General features: G+C 40.0%; 1 protein-coding gene across 9 annotated transcripts in view; it reads left to right on the top strand.

Annotated features, from left to right (window-relative positions):
• Positions 1-16,603, top strand: part of ATE1 (arginyltransferase 1) — a 127,087-nt gene that overhangs the window by 33,653 nt on the left and 76,831 nt on the right. For 8 of the 9 annotated variants that reach the window (XM_053668397.1, XM_053668400.1, XM_053668398.1 and 5 more), the window contains one exon: positions 6,624-6,656. The exons of the other annotated variant lie outside the window; for it this stretch is intronic. In XM_053668397.1, coding sequence (XP_053524372.1) covers positions 6,624-6,656 — 33 coding nt within the window. The remainder of the gene's footprint in view (positions 1-6,623; positions 6,657-16,603) is intronic. 9 annotated transcript variants of the gene reach the window in all.

The following is a 16,603-nucleotide window of genomic DNA, read 5'->3' as shown; positions in this document are numbered from 1 at the left end:
ATTCTGGGTCAGCACACAGTGACGCTGCACTCGAGTGTCTTCCGTGGGTGTTCCTTCTCTTCGCACTTTGATATAAACTCTGTCTGTGGTGACTGTGTTTGTGCCGATAACAAGCCACTCTCTTCGAGTATAACTCTTCAACTTACGGAATTATTCTTATATATACTTATAGATTCTTGTGGTAAACTTAACCTTTTAATTTTAGGAATAGAAGCACCAAAGTTGGGGGGCAGACAGTCCCCTACAAAGGAGTGCCCATAAGACTTTCAGCTGATTTCTCAAAAGAAAACTTGCAAGCAGGAAGGGGCTGGAAAGAAGTATTGGAAGTCATTGAAAGGCAAGGACCTACATCCAAACTTACTCTATCCAGCAAAGCTATTGTTTAAGATGGAAGGGCAGATAAAGTGCTGCCCAGATAAGGTCAAGTGCAAGGAGTTCATCTTCACCCTTTAACCCTTCAGGGGTTCAGATGAACCCTTGTTATGTAAAATGTTAAAGGGACTTATCTAAGAAAAAAATCTAAAATATGAACGGAAAATGACAATAAACTCATAGTTATCAACAACTGAACCTAAAAAAAACAAAAACAAAATGAATTAAGCAAACAACTAGGATAGGAACAGATTCATAGAAATACAGATCACATGGAGGTTACCAGTGGGGAGGGAGATAGGGGAGAATAGGGGAAAAGTACAGGGAATAGGAAGCATAAATGGTAGGTACCAAATAGAGAGGGGGAGGTTAAGAACAGTGTGAGAAATGGAGAAGCCAAAGAAACTATTTGGCAACGCTAGAGGGAATGGGGGTACTGGGCGGAGGGGATAAAGGGGAGAGAAAATGGGACAATTGTAATATCATAATCAATAAAATATATTTTTAAAAGTTTAAATGTATGCTCTTTGTGTTAACAGATATAAAGCCACTATTTATAAAGCATACAATTATTATTATAGTGACCACATGAGGTAGGTGTTAGTGAATGACTTAATTATAGCCCACATCCCCATTGCTCTTGGAAATTAGAGAGAGAGTTACGAGTAGGAAAGAAAGGTGCATTGAGGTGGCTCACTAATAAGGATGTGTGTAAGCAAACTGGAATCAGCACTAAGAGCAAATCAGTTATAGCGAATTCTCAGTATTAGTGCTACAGGCTTTTATGATTCTGGGCAGATAGTAGAATTTTTCAAGAGGCATTTTGTTATGACTCCTTCCATATTGTGGGTTTGAGCGTTAGCCCATCCACCAACCCACAGTGCTAAATCTTGCAAGAATCCCCTTGAATGCATTACTGGGTAGGGGCCGTAACTCTTAAAGGGAAAATAAAAACAGGGCCAATGATCTGTTGATAGTTCACATTTGAACTTCCTGACACTGTGAACGGCCATCCTGAGTTCATGCGGTGAGTGTTTCTGTTCAGTACAGATTGGGGAAAATGAGTCGGAGCTGGCAGGGACCCCCATTTCCCAGAGTGGGTTTTGTGGAATATTAGTTCTGTGGAATGTTAATAAGTGTTATATGAAATGAAAAGAAGCCAGAAGACAGACTGCCTCTGGTCATGTAACTTTGGAAAGCATTAGATTAAATGAAGTTGAAAGGTTTTTTTGTTTCTGCTCTTCCAACTTTATTGAGATAAAATGGACATACCATTATGTAACTTTAAGGTATACTCGTACAGTGCAATATGATTACCTCCATGCTGTTAGCTGATGCCTCCTTCACACGATTGCTATTTCTCTTTTATGGTGAGAATATTTCAGATCTGCTCTCAGCAGTTTTCAGGTCTAGACCACAGAGCTGTCTGTGATCGTGATGCTGTGCTTTAGATTTCTAGGACTCCTCGCCCTCTGGGGCTTTTTGTTTTAACTGCAGGAATTCTCGCAGCCTTTCATTTGTCACTACACCATGTATTCGCCAGGAGGAGGAAGGGGGGAGACTCCAGTGGTGTGCAGCCTTTCCCAGACTCCCTTGGGCTTCCTTGGCCATGGAGTCATTCTTTCCAGGGTGTCCTGGGAACTTGGCATGCCACAGGCTACCAGCCGGTGAAGGTGGTTAGGTGGCCATCATATCACAGATGAAAAACTAAAGGCCCAGATAATTTGTTACTCAAGTAACTATAGCTAGTGGGATTATAGACTGCATAACTCTTAGATCACTGTTCTGTCCATTGGCAAAAAAGGAGATTTTATGGCCCGGAAGACATAGGTTCAAATGTTAAAATGTAAATAAGATTTTTGTCTTCATCTCTTAAAATTTACTGAAGCTTAATGTCTGGTCTAAGCCTGACATCTAATTCTGACTGAAAGAGGCTGGGCTAGCTGTCAGCTGCATTGCTAAGAAATGGAATAGGGAATAGCTGTTGCAAATGAATGGAAGGAATTACCTGAATGTACTCTGTTTACTTCCCATTAAAATTAGAATAAACAGGATCTTAGTTTTCTTTTCCTTTTTTTGCAGTGAAATAGGAAATAATGGAACATCGTTTCTTGTGTAATCAAATTAGCCTCTAAAAATTGTAGGTTTAACAGGAACTGGTATAAAGGACACGTGGACAACAACTAAGGGGGGTGGAAATGGGAGGGAGGTGGGGAGCACTGGGGGGGTGGGCTGGGATGGGAGTAAAAAACAGAAAACTGTACTTGAACAGTAATTAAATAAATTCAAAAAATTATAAGTTTATGGGAGACACATCCTTAACATAAGACTTAGTTTTCACATTGCCTCAAAAACAGTTAATTTAAAATAGGATATATATGGACTGGAAATTCTGGGGGGATGGGAAGGTGGTCTAAAACACTGTATAACTAAGCAAAATTTAGACTCTTCAAGGTATGATTTATTTACTTTTTTAAAAGATTTTATTGATTTATTTTTAGAGAGAGAGGGGAAGGGAGGAAGAAAGAGGAGGGAAATATCAGTGTGGGTTGCCTCTTGTATGCCCCCTAGTGGGGGCCTGGCCCACAGCCCAGGTATGTGCCCTGACTGGGAATCAAACTGGTGACCCTTTGGTTTGCAGCCCGAGCTCAATCCACTGAGCCACACCAGCCAGGGCTCAAGGTATGATTTAGATTGATAATTACAAAATTTTAAACAAAGATTTTATTGAATTATAGCCTAAAATAGTCAGCTTTGTCCCTGTCTGTAAGATAGCAAGTCCCACATGCTGGGGTGAAAAGCTGAGGGAGTGGGACCCGCGGTGTTCTCCTAACGCGAGGACATTCTGGGGGACCCGGGGGAGCCCGACAGTCCTCAGATTCCGCTTTGACAGGTGGGTGCGCCTCACTTATGTTCCTTGGTTTAGGGAGGAAAATGTGGCTTTTTTTTAAAGTGTTTTTCTTTAAAGGAATTTAAAATGGGTTCTTATTAAATCAAAAAGGCATTTCAGAAACATAATTATGTGTTTGAGTATTTTATATTATAAAGATAAATGGCTGATCATAGTTTTACTGGAATATTTTGACAAAACTAGCCGTGTGTTCTTCTTTACTTTTTATTCTTTACCGCACCCCAAGTAAATGGCATGGTTAATAACAAGTTTTAGGGGAAAAAAGGAAAGAATTTAGTAATCATAAATTTTGTGTGCTTGGAAAACTGTGTAGAAAATTTTGTTAAGCTTGTTTGAAGGCTTCTCTGGAAGCGGTGAGGACAGGTTACGAAACAGGCTGCCAGGGAGCAGCGGGTGAAGGGACTGGGCTGGGGCGCCAGAGGGTTTTGGGGAAGCAGGGCAGCGCAGGCGCGGAGCAGGAGCCGGTCTCCTGGGTTCCTTCCTCCCGTTACAGACTGGAAGGATTTTGAAAAGGTGCTGACGTCTTTTATGCCTGGATTCTAAATACAGAGCATAATCTTTATGTTGTTTTAACACATTCAAGAGTAGACAGAATACTTGACAATTAGAATTTTTGTAATTTTATCAAGTGAATCAAATTAACATTATTAATACTGTTATTGACAAGAAACCTGCCTCTTTAAGACTGAAAACCCACGTGTCAGGCAGGCGGTTTGGTTCTGGACCACAGTGAATCAAGGTGCGTTTCCTGGGGGGGAGCTTCGAGGGGGGTCCCAGGGAGGTGAACGGTGAGGCTGTGCTCACCACACGCTCTTTCCGGAGTGACGGTGTGCATTCCTGTCAGTGAAATCAGTAAGATGTTTTCTAAAACAGACTTTGCTCAACATTTTGCCTGAATATAGGATAGGGTCTCTCTCTTAAATCTGTTGACAGAGTATACCCCACAGCAAGGTACTCTTTGGGCAAACACGTTAAAATGGCTGCATGAGAAGAGCGGCTGCGTTAATGTGGGCTCCTGGCTGCAACCGCGGTTTTTTTATTGTTGTTAGAACAGACTGTGTTTCAGAGAAATTTTAGATTCACAGCAAAATTGATCCATTTTTTTTTATACTGCTCAGGTGGTATTTGTTAAAATACCATGATGGTGGTATTTGTTCAAAGGCGTGTATTTCTACTGTCAGTTTCACTGTATACAAAACATATTTTGTGATTATACTTGCTTTGTTAATAATCGTTATTTTTTCAAAGTATTCCATTGGTACTGAATACACGTGCAGTTTCATTAGGAAAGAACTTAAGTAATTAACCAAAGGGAAATAGCAGTGGGTTTTCCTTATAACACTAATTGAGAAGTAGCATTTTTGGACTTTTTTCATGTCCTGTGACTAGGAGAATGAATGCGTGTCTTGTAATTTATTTTGTTTTTACTATTTTGGGGACTGAGAATGTTTATGTATTTCATGTTTTGGCAGCTTCAATCAGGATAAGAATTTGTATGTCTGTTTTGAAAAAAACTGTGACAAGAATGTTACATATGCACAGTACAGAGATGTGTGTACATTACTGGAGCTTTGGGGAGACATCGGTTTTCTTGGAGAGTATTTATATACTCTTATTGTTACTTAAAGTGACTTCCTTCCTGACTGATGCGTCAGTTCCTACTGAACTAGAACCATCCCCAAACTCTATAAAGTTTAATGCATGTAATGTAGTTAACATGCACGTGCCAGAGAAAACATAGAAACCTTACAGTGTCAGCTTTCTCCTTTCCAAATGGAAGTTTGGCCGTGCCTCATCTCTCTCCACTGTGAGAACTGGCTTGTCTTTCAGCTCTCACCTTCTCCTCTTGGGAGGAAGAGAAGGGACTGTCTTAGGTTGGGCTACTGTGAACAGAACCCCAAGATCACAAAGGTTGGACTTTCAATTTCAATAGGTTTATTCGTTTCATATCTACAATGTGAAATTTTAAAATTTTGCTATATCTTGCACTTTCAGAAAGTTCTCTTAACAGTTAATATAATCAGATTGCATATTGATATCATTAAGGAAAAATTCTTAAGAGTTTTCTGATTTTAGTATACCCTGTATCTAGAGCCTTTGTGATACTAGTTAATTCCATGGCTTTGGTGTATACTAGTAATATTTCAGGAACATCTTTACTGTAGTATTTAGGGGAGGAAGTGTCTGATACATACTTTAAGCTTGCATGCCGTGGAGAGGATTGTATAATGGACTCAGACAGTCATCGTCTGTCCTCACTAGTTAGTGTAATGGCCTCACTTGTTTTGTCTGCACACTTGCCCCATTACTTCCCTCCTGACTCCTCAGTGACTTTGAAGGAAATCCCAGACATCATGTAATTTCACTGCGAAATATTTCTGTGTGTGTCTAAAAGAAAATAAAATTATTTGTATTCCCTGTGAGTGCTAGCCAGCTTCGTTGTGAGGGGAAGCTCAACACATCCTGGAAGAGGCCTGCCATCACTTTTGGTAGTTAATTTGCATTTAAAAAGATCGAGAGTTTATACTACTTGGGCATCTTATTATTACGGTAAATCTCAAAGGGTTTGAAATGTTGATTTTGTAAATAACGTCTAAGAAAACATTGTGAATTGCCATCATGAATATGTATGAAGTTACGGGACAGTCCCGGTTCGAGCTAACCTGCAGTTTGCTTTGTCATTTGTAATGGCTCCCCACCCCCCGAATTTCTGTATCTGTGTTCCAGTGCTGCAGGACAGCAGCGCAGTTTCAGACGGAATTCTGTGAGCCTCTGTGTGTGTCAGAGAAAGAACAGGGAGGGAAGAGTAGCACATGGGGCTGAGAAAATAGAAAAGGCTCAACAGGGCGAACATCACCAGGTACTAAACTGTAGAGCAGTAACTTCCCCTTTCTTTCACTCTGGCTCACTAACCTCCTCTTTGGGTTCCTCCTCTGATTTCTTTTTGTTGGCACTTACTTAACAGGGCCCATGACATTCAGGGTCAAGTAAATGGCTGATTTTTCCCTTGGAAGAGGATGCTCTGGTATACAGGCGTTGGGAGATGAACCTTTAAGAAATGAAATGTTTTAGGACTTATTTGTTGTTTTGTTCGTTTTTATGCAGATTTTTTAAAATGCTTATTCAATTCAAATGATTAGAATACCTACTGTGGGCTAAATTGAACTTTCATATGCTTTGGATGAAATATACAGTGTATGAGACCGTTAATTTTATATTGATTTTTAGGTTTACTTTAGATGTTCTTATTGAAAAATTGTGTAATAATTTTTTCTTTTTTGTTCTCTTTTGCTGCCCATTTATTGGGTGAAACTGATTCTATTCAAACGTGATTCTGCAGTTCACAAGATTCCTTTGCAGCTCACCTTTGGAGGTAAGAGTTTACTCACAGGAATACGAGAATCACTAATTGAACATGATTAGTCATATCATGTTCAGTTTTCCTCTCTGTGAAATGGATATAATCGTTCCTGCCTCCAAGTGAAGCAGTGGACATGGGGGCAGTTTATAAAATGCTGTTCACATCTTACCAACATTTTGTATTCTCCTCCTAGGCTGTACTTCAGTCCCAACAGTATGACTCTTGCCTGCCCTTCACTTGTCCTTCATTTTGTCTCTGTTGTCCTTGTCACCTTATGTCCCCTTCCTGCATTCCCCACCTGTGGAAGTCAGACCCTCTCAGGAGGAGCCTGGGTACAGTGTCCTGCCGTCTGGCTTTGGAATGAGAGAGAGTGGGGGTCCCATGAACAAGTCATTTCATCGTTCGAGAAACTTAAAAATGGAGATGGTACAGACTTACAGGTTATTAAAATAGAACGAGATAATGTGTGGGAATCATGGAGCACAATGCCTGTTGCATGCAATTTTAAATAAACTTTAGTGTAAAAACAAAAACAGGAAGCAAATCATAAGACAATATAAATTATATATAATATACTCATTAGTTGAGTGAGGACTTTCTAAGCAAAGAAGAAAGGGAAGTATCAAAGGAAAGGATGGACACATTAGATTTGATTCTGATTCTGTAAAAAAATTTGTAATTTTCATAAAATTATGTACAGTTAAAAGGCAGTTTAGGGAAGTGATAAAAATGATAACATGATAAAAATGTTATATTTCCTATAAAACCTCTTAGGATTAATTTTAAAATGTCCTATTTGCTTCTACATAATATTTGGTTGGATTTTATCAGTTGATGAAATGAAATACAAATGGTAATAAATGTCTTAGAAGTCCTTATAAGCAATCAAAGAAATGCAGGTTAAAAGACCAGTGATATGTAGTTGTTCTTACCTGTGAAGATGGCTTTTTTTTTTTAATGAATGGGAAGATGTGATGTGTTTTTAACTCCGTTGTTTACCATAGGAATCCATTTGGTCATGCACATTAAAGACCTTATATAAATTCAGCCTTGTGGTCGAGTAATTCTAGTCTAAGAATCACTGCCAAAGAAATTATCAAAGATGGGGACGAAATTTAGCTAAATATATTTATTACAGCATTATTTATAGTGGCAAAAATTTACAAACAATGTGAGTGTCCAACAGCAGGAAAAGGTGAAATACATCCGAGTGCAGCCGGCCTCATGTCAGGACACACTGGAGCCCTTAGAATGAGGACTGGGTTGGGGGCCAGGTCCCAGTGTGGGGCGTGCGAGAGGCAACCACTTGCAGTCTCTCACATGTCCACGTTTCTCTCCCTCTCCTCCCTCCCTTCCCCTCTCTCTAAAAATAAATAAGTAAAATCTTTAACAAAGATAAAGTGAGGACTGTACCTAAATGTGCGTGAGTACATACTGATGAGCAATAACAGTGTAAACTACTTGCTCTATCAACATAAAAATGGGATGCAAAACTGTACATGCAGATCCAAATTTAAAAACAATTTAAGCACATAGAAATTAGGAAGGAGAAGCACAAAGTGTTAATATCAACTGCAGAATGTTGTATTGTTTTATCCTTTGCTTCTCCGTGAAGGAGCCGCTCTGTGGGGAAGAGGAACCCAGGCAGGTTTTCGAAGGCGGCTGTTGGAGTCCATGTGTGACTGCCGGGTAATCACGGGCGTTTCTGTTTGGTGTGGAAACAACTGATGTTGGGTCCAGTCTTGGAAACAAAGAGACTGGCAGGAGCTTAGGCTGGAGACGTCGTGTTCAAGGCTGGACTCTCATGACAGCAAGAACTTAGAGGAGTAACTCAGAATGAGGGCTGCGAACAGAAGACAGGCTGAGTTGACTCACCCCAGACGGAGTAAATAGGGTGCTGGGGCTTGATGTCCACATCAGCAGGGCAGGGAGCAGTTTGAAGATGCCATTAAACAGACTTAACTAACAGGCTTCTGTCAAATGTAAGGCCAGTGAGCAGACCTGTTTTTCCTGCTTCCTTGCTTCACTCTTAGTGTAGTGCGTAGGAGGCCCCGAGTAAGTAACGGTCGAATGAACGAACGAACAAAGGACTAAGCTGGGGGGGCCTGAGGCTGAGCGTAGCAGGCTTTTACCCATCTTTTGGCAGCTGAAAACACAAAAGGCCTAATATTTATGTTTAATATGGTTAATACTCTGTCTTCCCAGCCAGATTGTAGCTACTTAACACCTTTGTGTTCCTCATCTTTGGGTTCTCTCAGGTAGAGAAAGCTTGGAGTGCATCACCTGTGTACTTGCAGAGTTTTATCATACAAATGCATGTTTTTAAATTACATCTGGCCACTCTGGTTAAATCCTGGGACTTTACGTGCACAAGCTTTCATCTTTGGTGAAAACAGAAGGGAGAGCATCATGCTGGAAGCTTGGTGATGGTTTCTGTCATTTTCTGCCTGATCCACTCTTTCCACTTAATGATTTGGAGTTGCATTTACTTTTCCTGGCTAAATTGATTTGTTTCTTATGGGACTTAACAGACATGGGCAGAGGGGAAAAAGTAAAAATTAAAGGTGACCACTTTGCTTTGCTTTTCTTGAAGTATTTGGGAAATACTTGAGGGCTTTCTGTTGATATTTTTCCAGCCCGGAGTTTCCCAGGAGCCGCCTGATGACATAGTCACTGGCTGCCACCCCCAAGGCTCCAGCAGCACGAACTCAGGACTCTGCTCCTTGGCCCCTGCAGAGCCAAAGCGAAGCTAAGGCAGGAGAGGGGCGGGAGTCCCTAAACGTTTAATTTCGCCACCAAACTTATGTTTTAGATGGAGAAGAAAAGTAACAAATATGGCAAATACCCAAACACCTTTGCTAATTTTGAACAAAAAAATGTAATTCTGGTAGAGACAATAGAGTACATGGGACTTGAGTTGAAAATGAAGGAGACTTTAAATTTCACTTTGTCCACACAAGCTACTATGAATGAACCGTGTCCCTTTGTTGTAAGTCCTAAACAGTTAACTGCCACATGAATCTAACGAAATTGTCAAGTTATAGTAATTACATCAGTAATGTGATCCGCTGTCGTTTGAATGGGGCCATGTGTGGAGAGTCAGTTACTTCCCTCTGTGGGGTTGACCCTTTACATTCCTGGGAGCCGAAGACTAATAGAGCTCATTAAGCTTTATGGGAAAAGAGCTTTTATCACCTCGTCAAGTCGGGCGGCATATTCCTAATTGTGTGCGGCGCTGTGGCTGCCGATGTGCACTCCCCGCTAGGTTTACTTTGGAGCCCTCCCTTACAGACGCTTTTATTGACGTTTCTAGGTCTGAATCACATTTTGTGTGGCACCACCTCCACATGTCTTCAATTAAATGTAGGTAAATAAAAGGGATTATATATCAGAGGCTGAAAGATTCTTGAAATTCTCTCCTGAGTCAGACTGCCAGCCAGTCCAGTAGGGCGCAGTCTCGTCTTCATGCTGGAGGTAGACGGCTACAAGGGGAGGCGTTTGTAAGAGAAGTTGAGCCGTGTGTGGCTGTAGGTTACTTAGATTTCGCTTCAGAAATGTCCTCTCTTCCTTCGTTTCAGATCAGTTAAAGTCTTCTTAATTTACAGGTGTTACAACTCATTGAGAAGTTACCGACTGAACTGCATGGGTACTATGCTAAGCTCTTTGCTTACCTTGTTTTAATTCTCACAAAATGTCTGTGAGATAGATAGTCCCAATTTTCTTAAGAAGAAAATTGGGCCTAGAGAGGCAGGTTAGTTAAGCTCAGTGTCACAGCTAGTCACATGAGACAGCAGGAGCAAGGTAGGAAGGAATAAATGGACTGATTCTTAGGTTACGTGAAGTGATACAGTATTAACCAAATGCATTTGAGATGTGTTTGTAAACGTTAGAGCAAGGTTTCTCAGCCTGGACACTTTTGACACAGGTCTGTTAACTCTTCGTGGGTGCTCCTCTGTGCATTGTGTGCAATGCTCAGTGACATTTCTGTCTTCTGCTCCATGGACCCCGGTGGCATCCTCCCTCTGAGGTGAAACAAAATAGCTCCAGACTTGCCAAAAGTCCGAAGGGGGGGAAGTTGGATCCCTGTTGAAAACCACCCTGGAGCAGCCCCCCAAAACCCCAAACAGAGATGTAGCAATAAGCCAATAGTGAAGATAATAGCAACAGTGACACAGTTTCAGTCTCTTAAAAGGCAGGAAGAGAAGGAAAGGCGAACAGAGAGTAAGTGAGACAAATAGAAAGCAAGTAGCAAGGTGGGTCAGTCCAACTGCACTGATTATCACATTAAGTGTAAATGGCCGAAACGGAAGCTCTGCTCTGGGGAAGTGGTCTGTGTCTGCGGTACCGAAAACATGTGTGGAGTGGAAAAATAATTTAAAAAATAAATAAACTAATTTAAAAAATCGTGTGTGGAGCTAGTGATCATACGAGCTCGTTAGGAACTGAGTTTTAAATTTTTCTTAAATTTTACTTAACTTACGTAGCATATGTGGCCAGTAGCTAACCTGTTGAACAATACAGGTCTAAAAACTCCAGTTACAAATCAGAGGTTGTCAGACTAGATGGAAGGGAAAAAGCAAAATCCACCTTAACTGTGAGGACAGGGCTAGTTTAAAAGTAAAAGGCTGATGTTACCCCAATAAACAGTTTTAAAAAGTAGGGTGGTGGGTGCTAGGGCGGGGGGTGGGGTGGGGCACATTGTTCCCTGAAGACGGGGCTTCCCTGAGGGATGACAAAGACGTTCTGTGAGGGGCGGTGGTGAGGCCACTCACCAGCGTGAACCTGCACAATGCCACCGACTGACTACCCTCAGAAGTGGCTAAAGCGGTCAGTTTTACGTTATGTACTTTACCACAGCTAAAAATGTTCGTAAGTGTCAGAATTGTAACTTAGTTCAATGGAACAGAGGTATACATTATTCAAAATCATAAACATTATGTAGGAATATTGTTAACTTTAAATGAGTAAGCCAGTGAGTAGTGTTGGCAGTTTATTCATTAGAAAACAGGTCATGTATTATTTTTAGAATCCACTCAAAAATTGTATTTAATACCAATAAATCCAAGAAAAGACATAATTTTTTTCTTTTTTTGGGGGGGGATTGGGGAATATTGTATTGGAATACAGTATGGGGGGGGCGGTTAGTTTCAGTCGTTATATCTTCATTTAAAGAAATTAGGAGCACGTGTTTAAAAACCGAGTTGAATAGGCACACGGTCATCTAAATCAGGTGTCCCCAACCCCTGGTTCGCTGATGGATGCTGGTCCGTGGCCTGTTCCAACCGGGGCCACACAGCAGGAGGTTCACTCTCATTACCTCCTGAGCTCCGCCTCCTGCCCCCCCACCCACTCCAGCCCATGGAAAAATTGTCTTCCACAATTTCTAGTTCTTTGGCCCCAGAAACCAGTCTCTGGCGCCAAAGAAAGGTTGGGGACTGCTGTCTGGCTTTCTTTTTAATTTTAATCCTCACCCCAGGATATGCTTATTGGTTTTAGAGAGAGAGGAAGGAAGAGAGAGAAACATCCATGTGAAAGAGAAACATTGATCAGCTGCCACCCGTAACACCCCAGCTGGGGATCAACCCATAACCTTTGGGTATATGAGGTGATGCTCTAACCTACTGAACCATCCGCCCAAGGCCAACTTTTTTTATTTCTTAAACCAAAATTATTAAACCAGTTTGATTTAATCTTCAAAATGTTTCCAATTAGCAATATCTGTAAGGAGTTTATTTTCTGTGAATTTGGAGAGTATTTAATTTATGTAAATGCTTACTTATCTCTAAAGATCAGTTTTGTAGAGCTCTGATTAACAGATGTACCTGTGTGATTTATTAATACCTCTGGAAGTAGAAAATATTTCACATACAAGAAGTAAAAACTTTCCTGAATCGCAGATTAACAAACGTGCTAGAGAGCTCCCAGCTTCAGTTCTACGACTTTAGCTATAGGTCAAAAGTAGACGCAGAATTCATCGGTTTAGTTCTCAAAGATCTGTTCTCCTTAATTGATTGAACTCCTAAATATGCAAACAAACAAAAAACCAAGAAACTAGATTCTCCATCTTTTTTGATGAGACCGTGAGTGAAATCTAGCTATCACCACCCTCAATGGGGATGACTTGGGATATGAGAACCAAAACCAAAAACAAAGTTGCACACTTGTACAGAGGAAGAAAAAGCTGTAGAGCAAAGTTAGAGCAACGCATCTGTTTCTCTGAGAGTCAAGAACAGACAGGCAGGAAAAAACAGGAGGCATCACAGATGGTGAGGGCACTTCTGAGTTAGCGCCATCTAGCGAGTTCACCTGAGCTTCTCACCGGATGCCTTTCAAACCATCAAACTATAATTTTCAAAAACATAAAATCATGACCTTCATGCAAATGGAGTATGAGCACATGTCAGATTCCATTTGACTCAATTAATTAATCTAAGGATTGGTCAGAAGGCATTACAACTGGTGCAAGAAGCATTTGAGAAAAAAATATACAAACAATTTAATAAGGGGTTGAGATGATGGCTGTTAGGTAGGAACAACTGGTCATTCTCTTACAGGGCGTTAGACTGTGGTCTTTCCAGTTATTTGTGCCACTGGACACAAATCTGTAAGTTAACCTCTGTCCCAACCAAATGATGAAATAACCTAGTCAATAGAAAACCCAGCCCAGAAAGCGCGCTGAAAGACACCCACCAATTGTTCATTAGGATTGGGATTGTAGCTTCCATTGTACAGAGTTATAGTTTTACAGTGTTATTAAAAAGGCTTGATAAAAATAGTTTTAATTACTATGTAACAGTTACTCATATGAATGTACTATAATTAGCTTACTTTAGTTTACAATTTTATTTAGTTTGGTTCTTTAGTGTACCGATTGTCTGCCAGAAAGAAAATTGGAATTGGTTGCATTTGATTTTTATTTTTAAATTTATTTATTTTAATTGTTGTTCAAGTACAGTTTTCTGTCTTTCACTCCCATCCCAGCTCACCCCCCCCAGTGCTCCCCACCTCCCTCCTATTTCTACCCCCCTTAGTTTTTGTCCATGTGTCCTTTATACTTGTTTCTGTAAACCCTTCTTTCCCTTTTCCCCCTGAAATTCCTTCCCCTCTCCCCTCTGGTTCCTGTCAGCCTGTTTTCTATTTTAGGGTTTTTTGTTATATTTTGCTTGCTTGTTTGTTTTGTTGTTTAGATTCCTGTTAAAGGTGAGATCATATGGTATTTGTCTTTCACTGCCTGGTTTATTTCACTCAGCCTAATGCTTTCCAGTTCCATCCATGCTGTTGCAAAGGGTAGGAGCTCCTTCTTTCTTTCTGTTGCATAGAATTTCATTGTGTAAATGTACCAGTTTTTGGATCCATTCATTTTACTGATGGGCACCTAGGTTGCTTCCAGCACTTGACTATTGTAAATTGTGCTGCTATGAACATTGGGGTGCATAGGTTCTTTTGGATTGGTGTTTCAGGGTTCTTAGGGTATAATCCCAGCAGTGGAATTGCTGGATCAAAAGGCAGATCCATTTTTAGTTTTCTGAGAAAATTTCATACTGTTTTCCATCATGGTTGTACCAGTCTGCAATCCCACCAACAGTGAACTAGGGTCCCCTTTTCCCCACAGCCTCTCCAACAGTTGTTATTTGTTGCTTTGTTTGTGATGGCCATTCTGACCGGTGTAAAGTGGTATCTCATTGTGATTTTAATTTGCATCTCTCTGATAGCTAGCAATATTGAGCATCTTCTCATGTGTCTCTGGGTCCTCTGTATGTCTTCCTTGGAGAAGTATCTGTTCAAGTCCTTTGCCCACTTTTTAATTGGGTTGCTTGTCTTTGTAGAGTGGAGTCGTGTAAGTTCTTTGTGTATTTTGGAGATTAAACCTTTGTCTGAGGTATCATTGGCAAATATGTTTTCCTATACAGTTGGTTCTCTTTTTAGTTTAATACTGTTTACTTTAGTCATGCAGAAGCTTTTTATTTTGATGAGATCCCATTTGCTCTAGGGGACATATCAGTAAAAATGTTACTCCATGAGATACCTGAGATTTTCCTGCCTGTGTTCTCCTCTAGGACTTTAATGGTGTCATGGCTTATAATTAAGTCTTTTATCTAACTTGAATTTATTTTGGTGTATGGTGTAAGTTGGTGCTCTGATTTTATTTTTTTGCAAGTAGCTGTCCAGTTCTCCCAACACCACTTGTTGAAGAGGCTATTATTACTCCACTTTATGTTGCTGCCCCCTTTGTTGAATATTAATTGACCATAGAGAATTGGGTTTATTTCTGAGCTCTCTGTTCTGTTCCCTTCTATTGGTCTATGTGCTTGTTTTTATGCCAGTACCAGGCTGTTTTGATTACAGTGGCCTTGTAATACAGTTTGGTATCAGGTATTATGATCCCTCCTACTTTGCTCTTCTTTCTCAAAATTGCAGCTGCTATTCGGGGTCGTTTATGGTTCCATATAAATTTTTGAAGTGTTTGTTCTATGAGAAATATGCCATTGGTACTTTAATAGGTATTGCATTGAATCTGTAAATTGCTTTGGGTAGTATGGACATTTTGATGATGTTAATTCTTCCAGTCCATGAACACTGTATATGTTTCCATTTGTTTGTGTCTTCCTTGATTTCTTTCTTCAGTGTTGTGTAATTTTTTGCATACTGGTTTTTTGCCTTCTTGGTTAGGTTTATTCCTAGGTGTTTTATTTTTCTTTTTGCTATATCGAATGGGATTTTTCTCTTGATTTCTGCTTCTGCTGTTTCATTGTTGGTATACAAAAATGCCTTTGATTTTTAGATATTAACTTTGTATCCCGCTATTTGCCAAATTCATTTATTAGGTCGAGCAGTTTTGGGGTGGAGTCTAGGATTTTCCATGTACACTGTCATTTCATTTGCAAACAGTGACAGTTTTGTTTCCTCCTTTTTGATTTGGATGCCTTTTATTTCCTTGTCTGATTGCTGTGGCTAAAACTTTCAATACTATATTGAATAGTATTTCCTTGTCTGATTGCTGTGGCTAAAACTTTCAATACTATATTGAATAGTATTTCCTTGTCTGATTGCTGTGGCTAAAACTTTCAATACTATATTGAATAGAAGTGGTGAAAGTGGACAACCTTGTCTTGTTCCTGATCTTAGTGAAAAAGATTTTAGTTTTTGCCCATTGAGTATGATGTTGGCTGTAGGTCTCCCATATATGGCCTTTATTGTGTTGAGGAATGCTCCCTCTATTCCCAGTTTGCTGAGTGTTTTTAATATAAATGGGTGCTGTACCTTATCAAAAGCTTTTTATGCATCTATTGATATGATCATGTGATTTTTGTCTTTGCTTTTGTTTATGTGATGTATTACATTTACTGATTTACAAATATTGAACCATCCTTGCATCCCTGGGATGAATCCCACTTGGTCGTCCTGTATGATATTTTTAATGTATTGTTTGATGCGGTTCACCAATATTTTGTTGAGGATTTTAGCGTCCATGTTCATCAGCGATACTGGCCTGAAGTTTTCTTTCTTTGTTGTATCTTAATCTGGTTTTGGAATTAGGATGATGCTGGCTTCATAAAAAGAGTTTGGGAGACTTTCGTCATTTTGGATTTTTTGGAATAGTCTGTTAAGGATAGTGGTTAGCTCTTCCTTAAATGCTTTGTAGAATCCTCCTGTGAAACCATCTGGTCCAGGGCTTTTGGGTGTGGGGAGTTTTTTGATTACTGCTTCAATTTCATCTGCTGTTATTGGTCTGTTCAGGCTTTCTGCTTCTTCTTCATTGAATTTTGGAAGATTATATTTCTCTAGAAATTTATTTATTTCACCTAAGTTTTCAAATTTCTTGGCATGCATTTCTTCATAGTAGTTTCTTACAATCCTTTGTGTTTCTGTGGTGTTAGTTGTAATCTCCTCTTTCGTTTCTGATTGTGTTTATTTGGGTCCTCTCTCTTCTTTTCTTGATGAGCCTACATAAAGGCTTG

This window comes from Artibeus jamaicensis, unplaced genomic scaffold (genome assembly GCF_021234435.1).
Source record: "Artibeus jamaicensis isolate MK-2021 breed Jamaican fruit bat unplaced genomic scaffold, CSHL_Jam_final contig_490, whole genome shotgun sequence".
NCBI lineage: Eukaryota > Metazoa > Chordata > Mammalia > Chiroptera > Phyllostomidae > Artibeus > Artibeus jamaicensis.
This window is presented reverse-complemented; position numbering and strand designations above follow the sequence as displayed.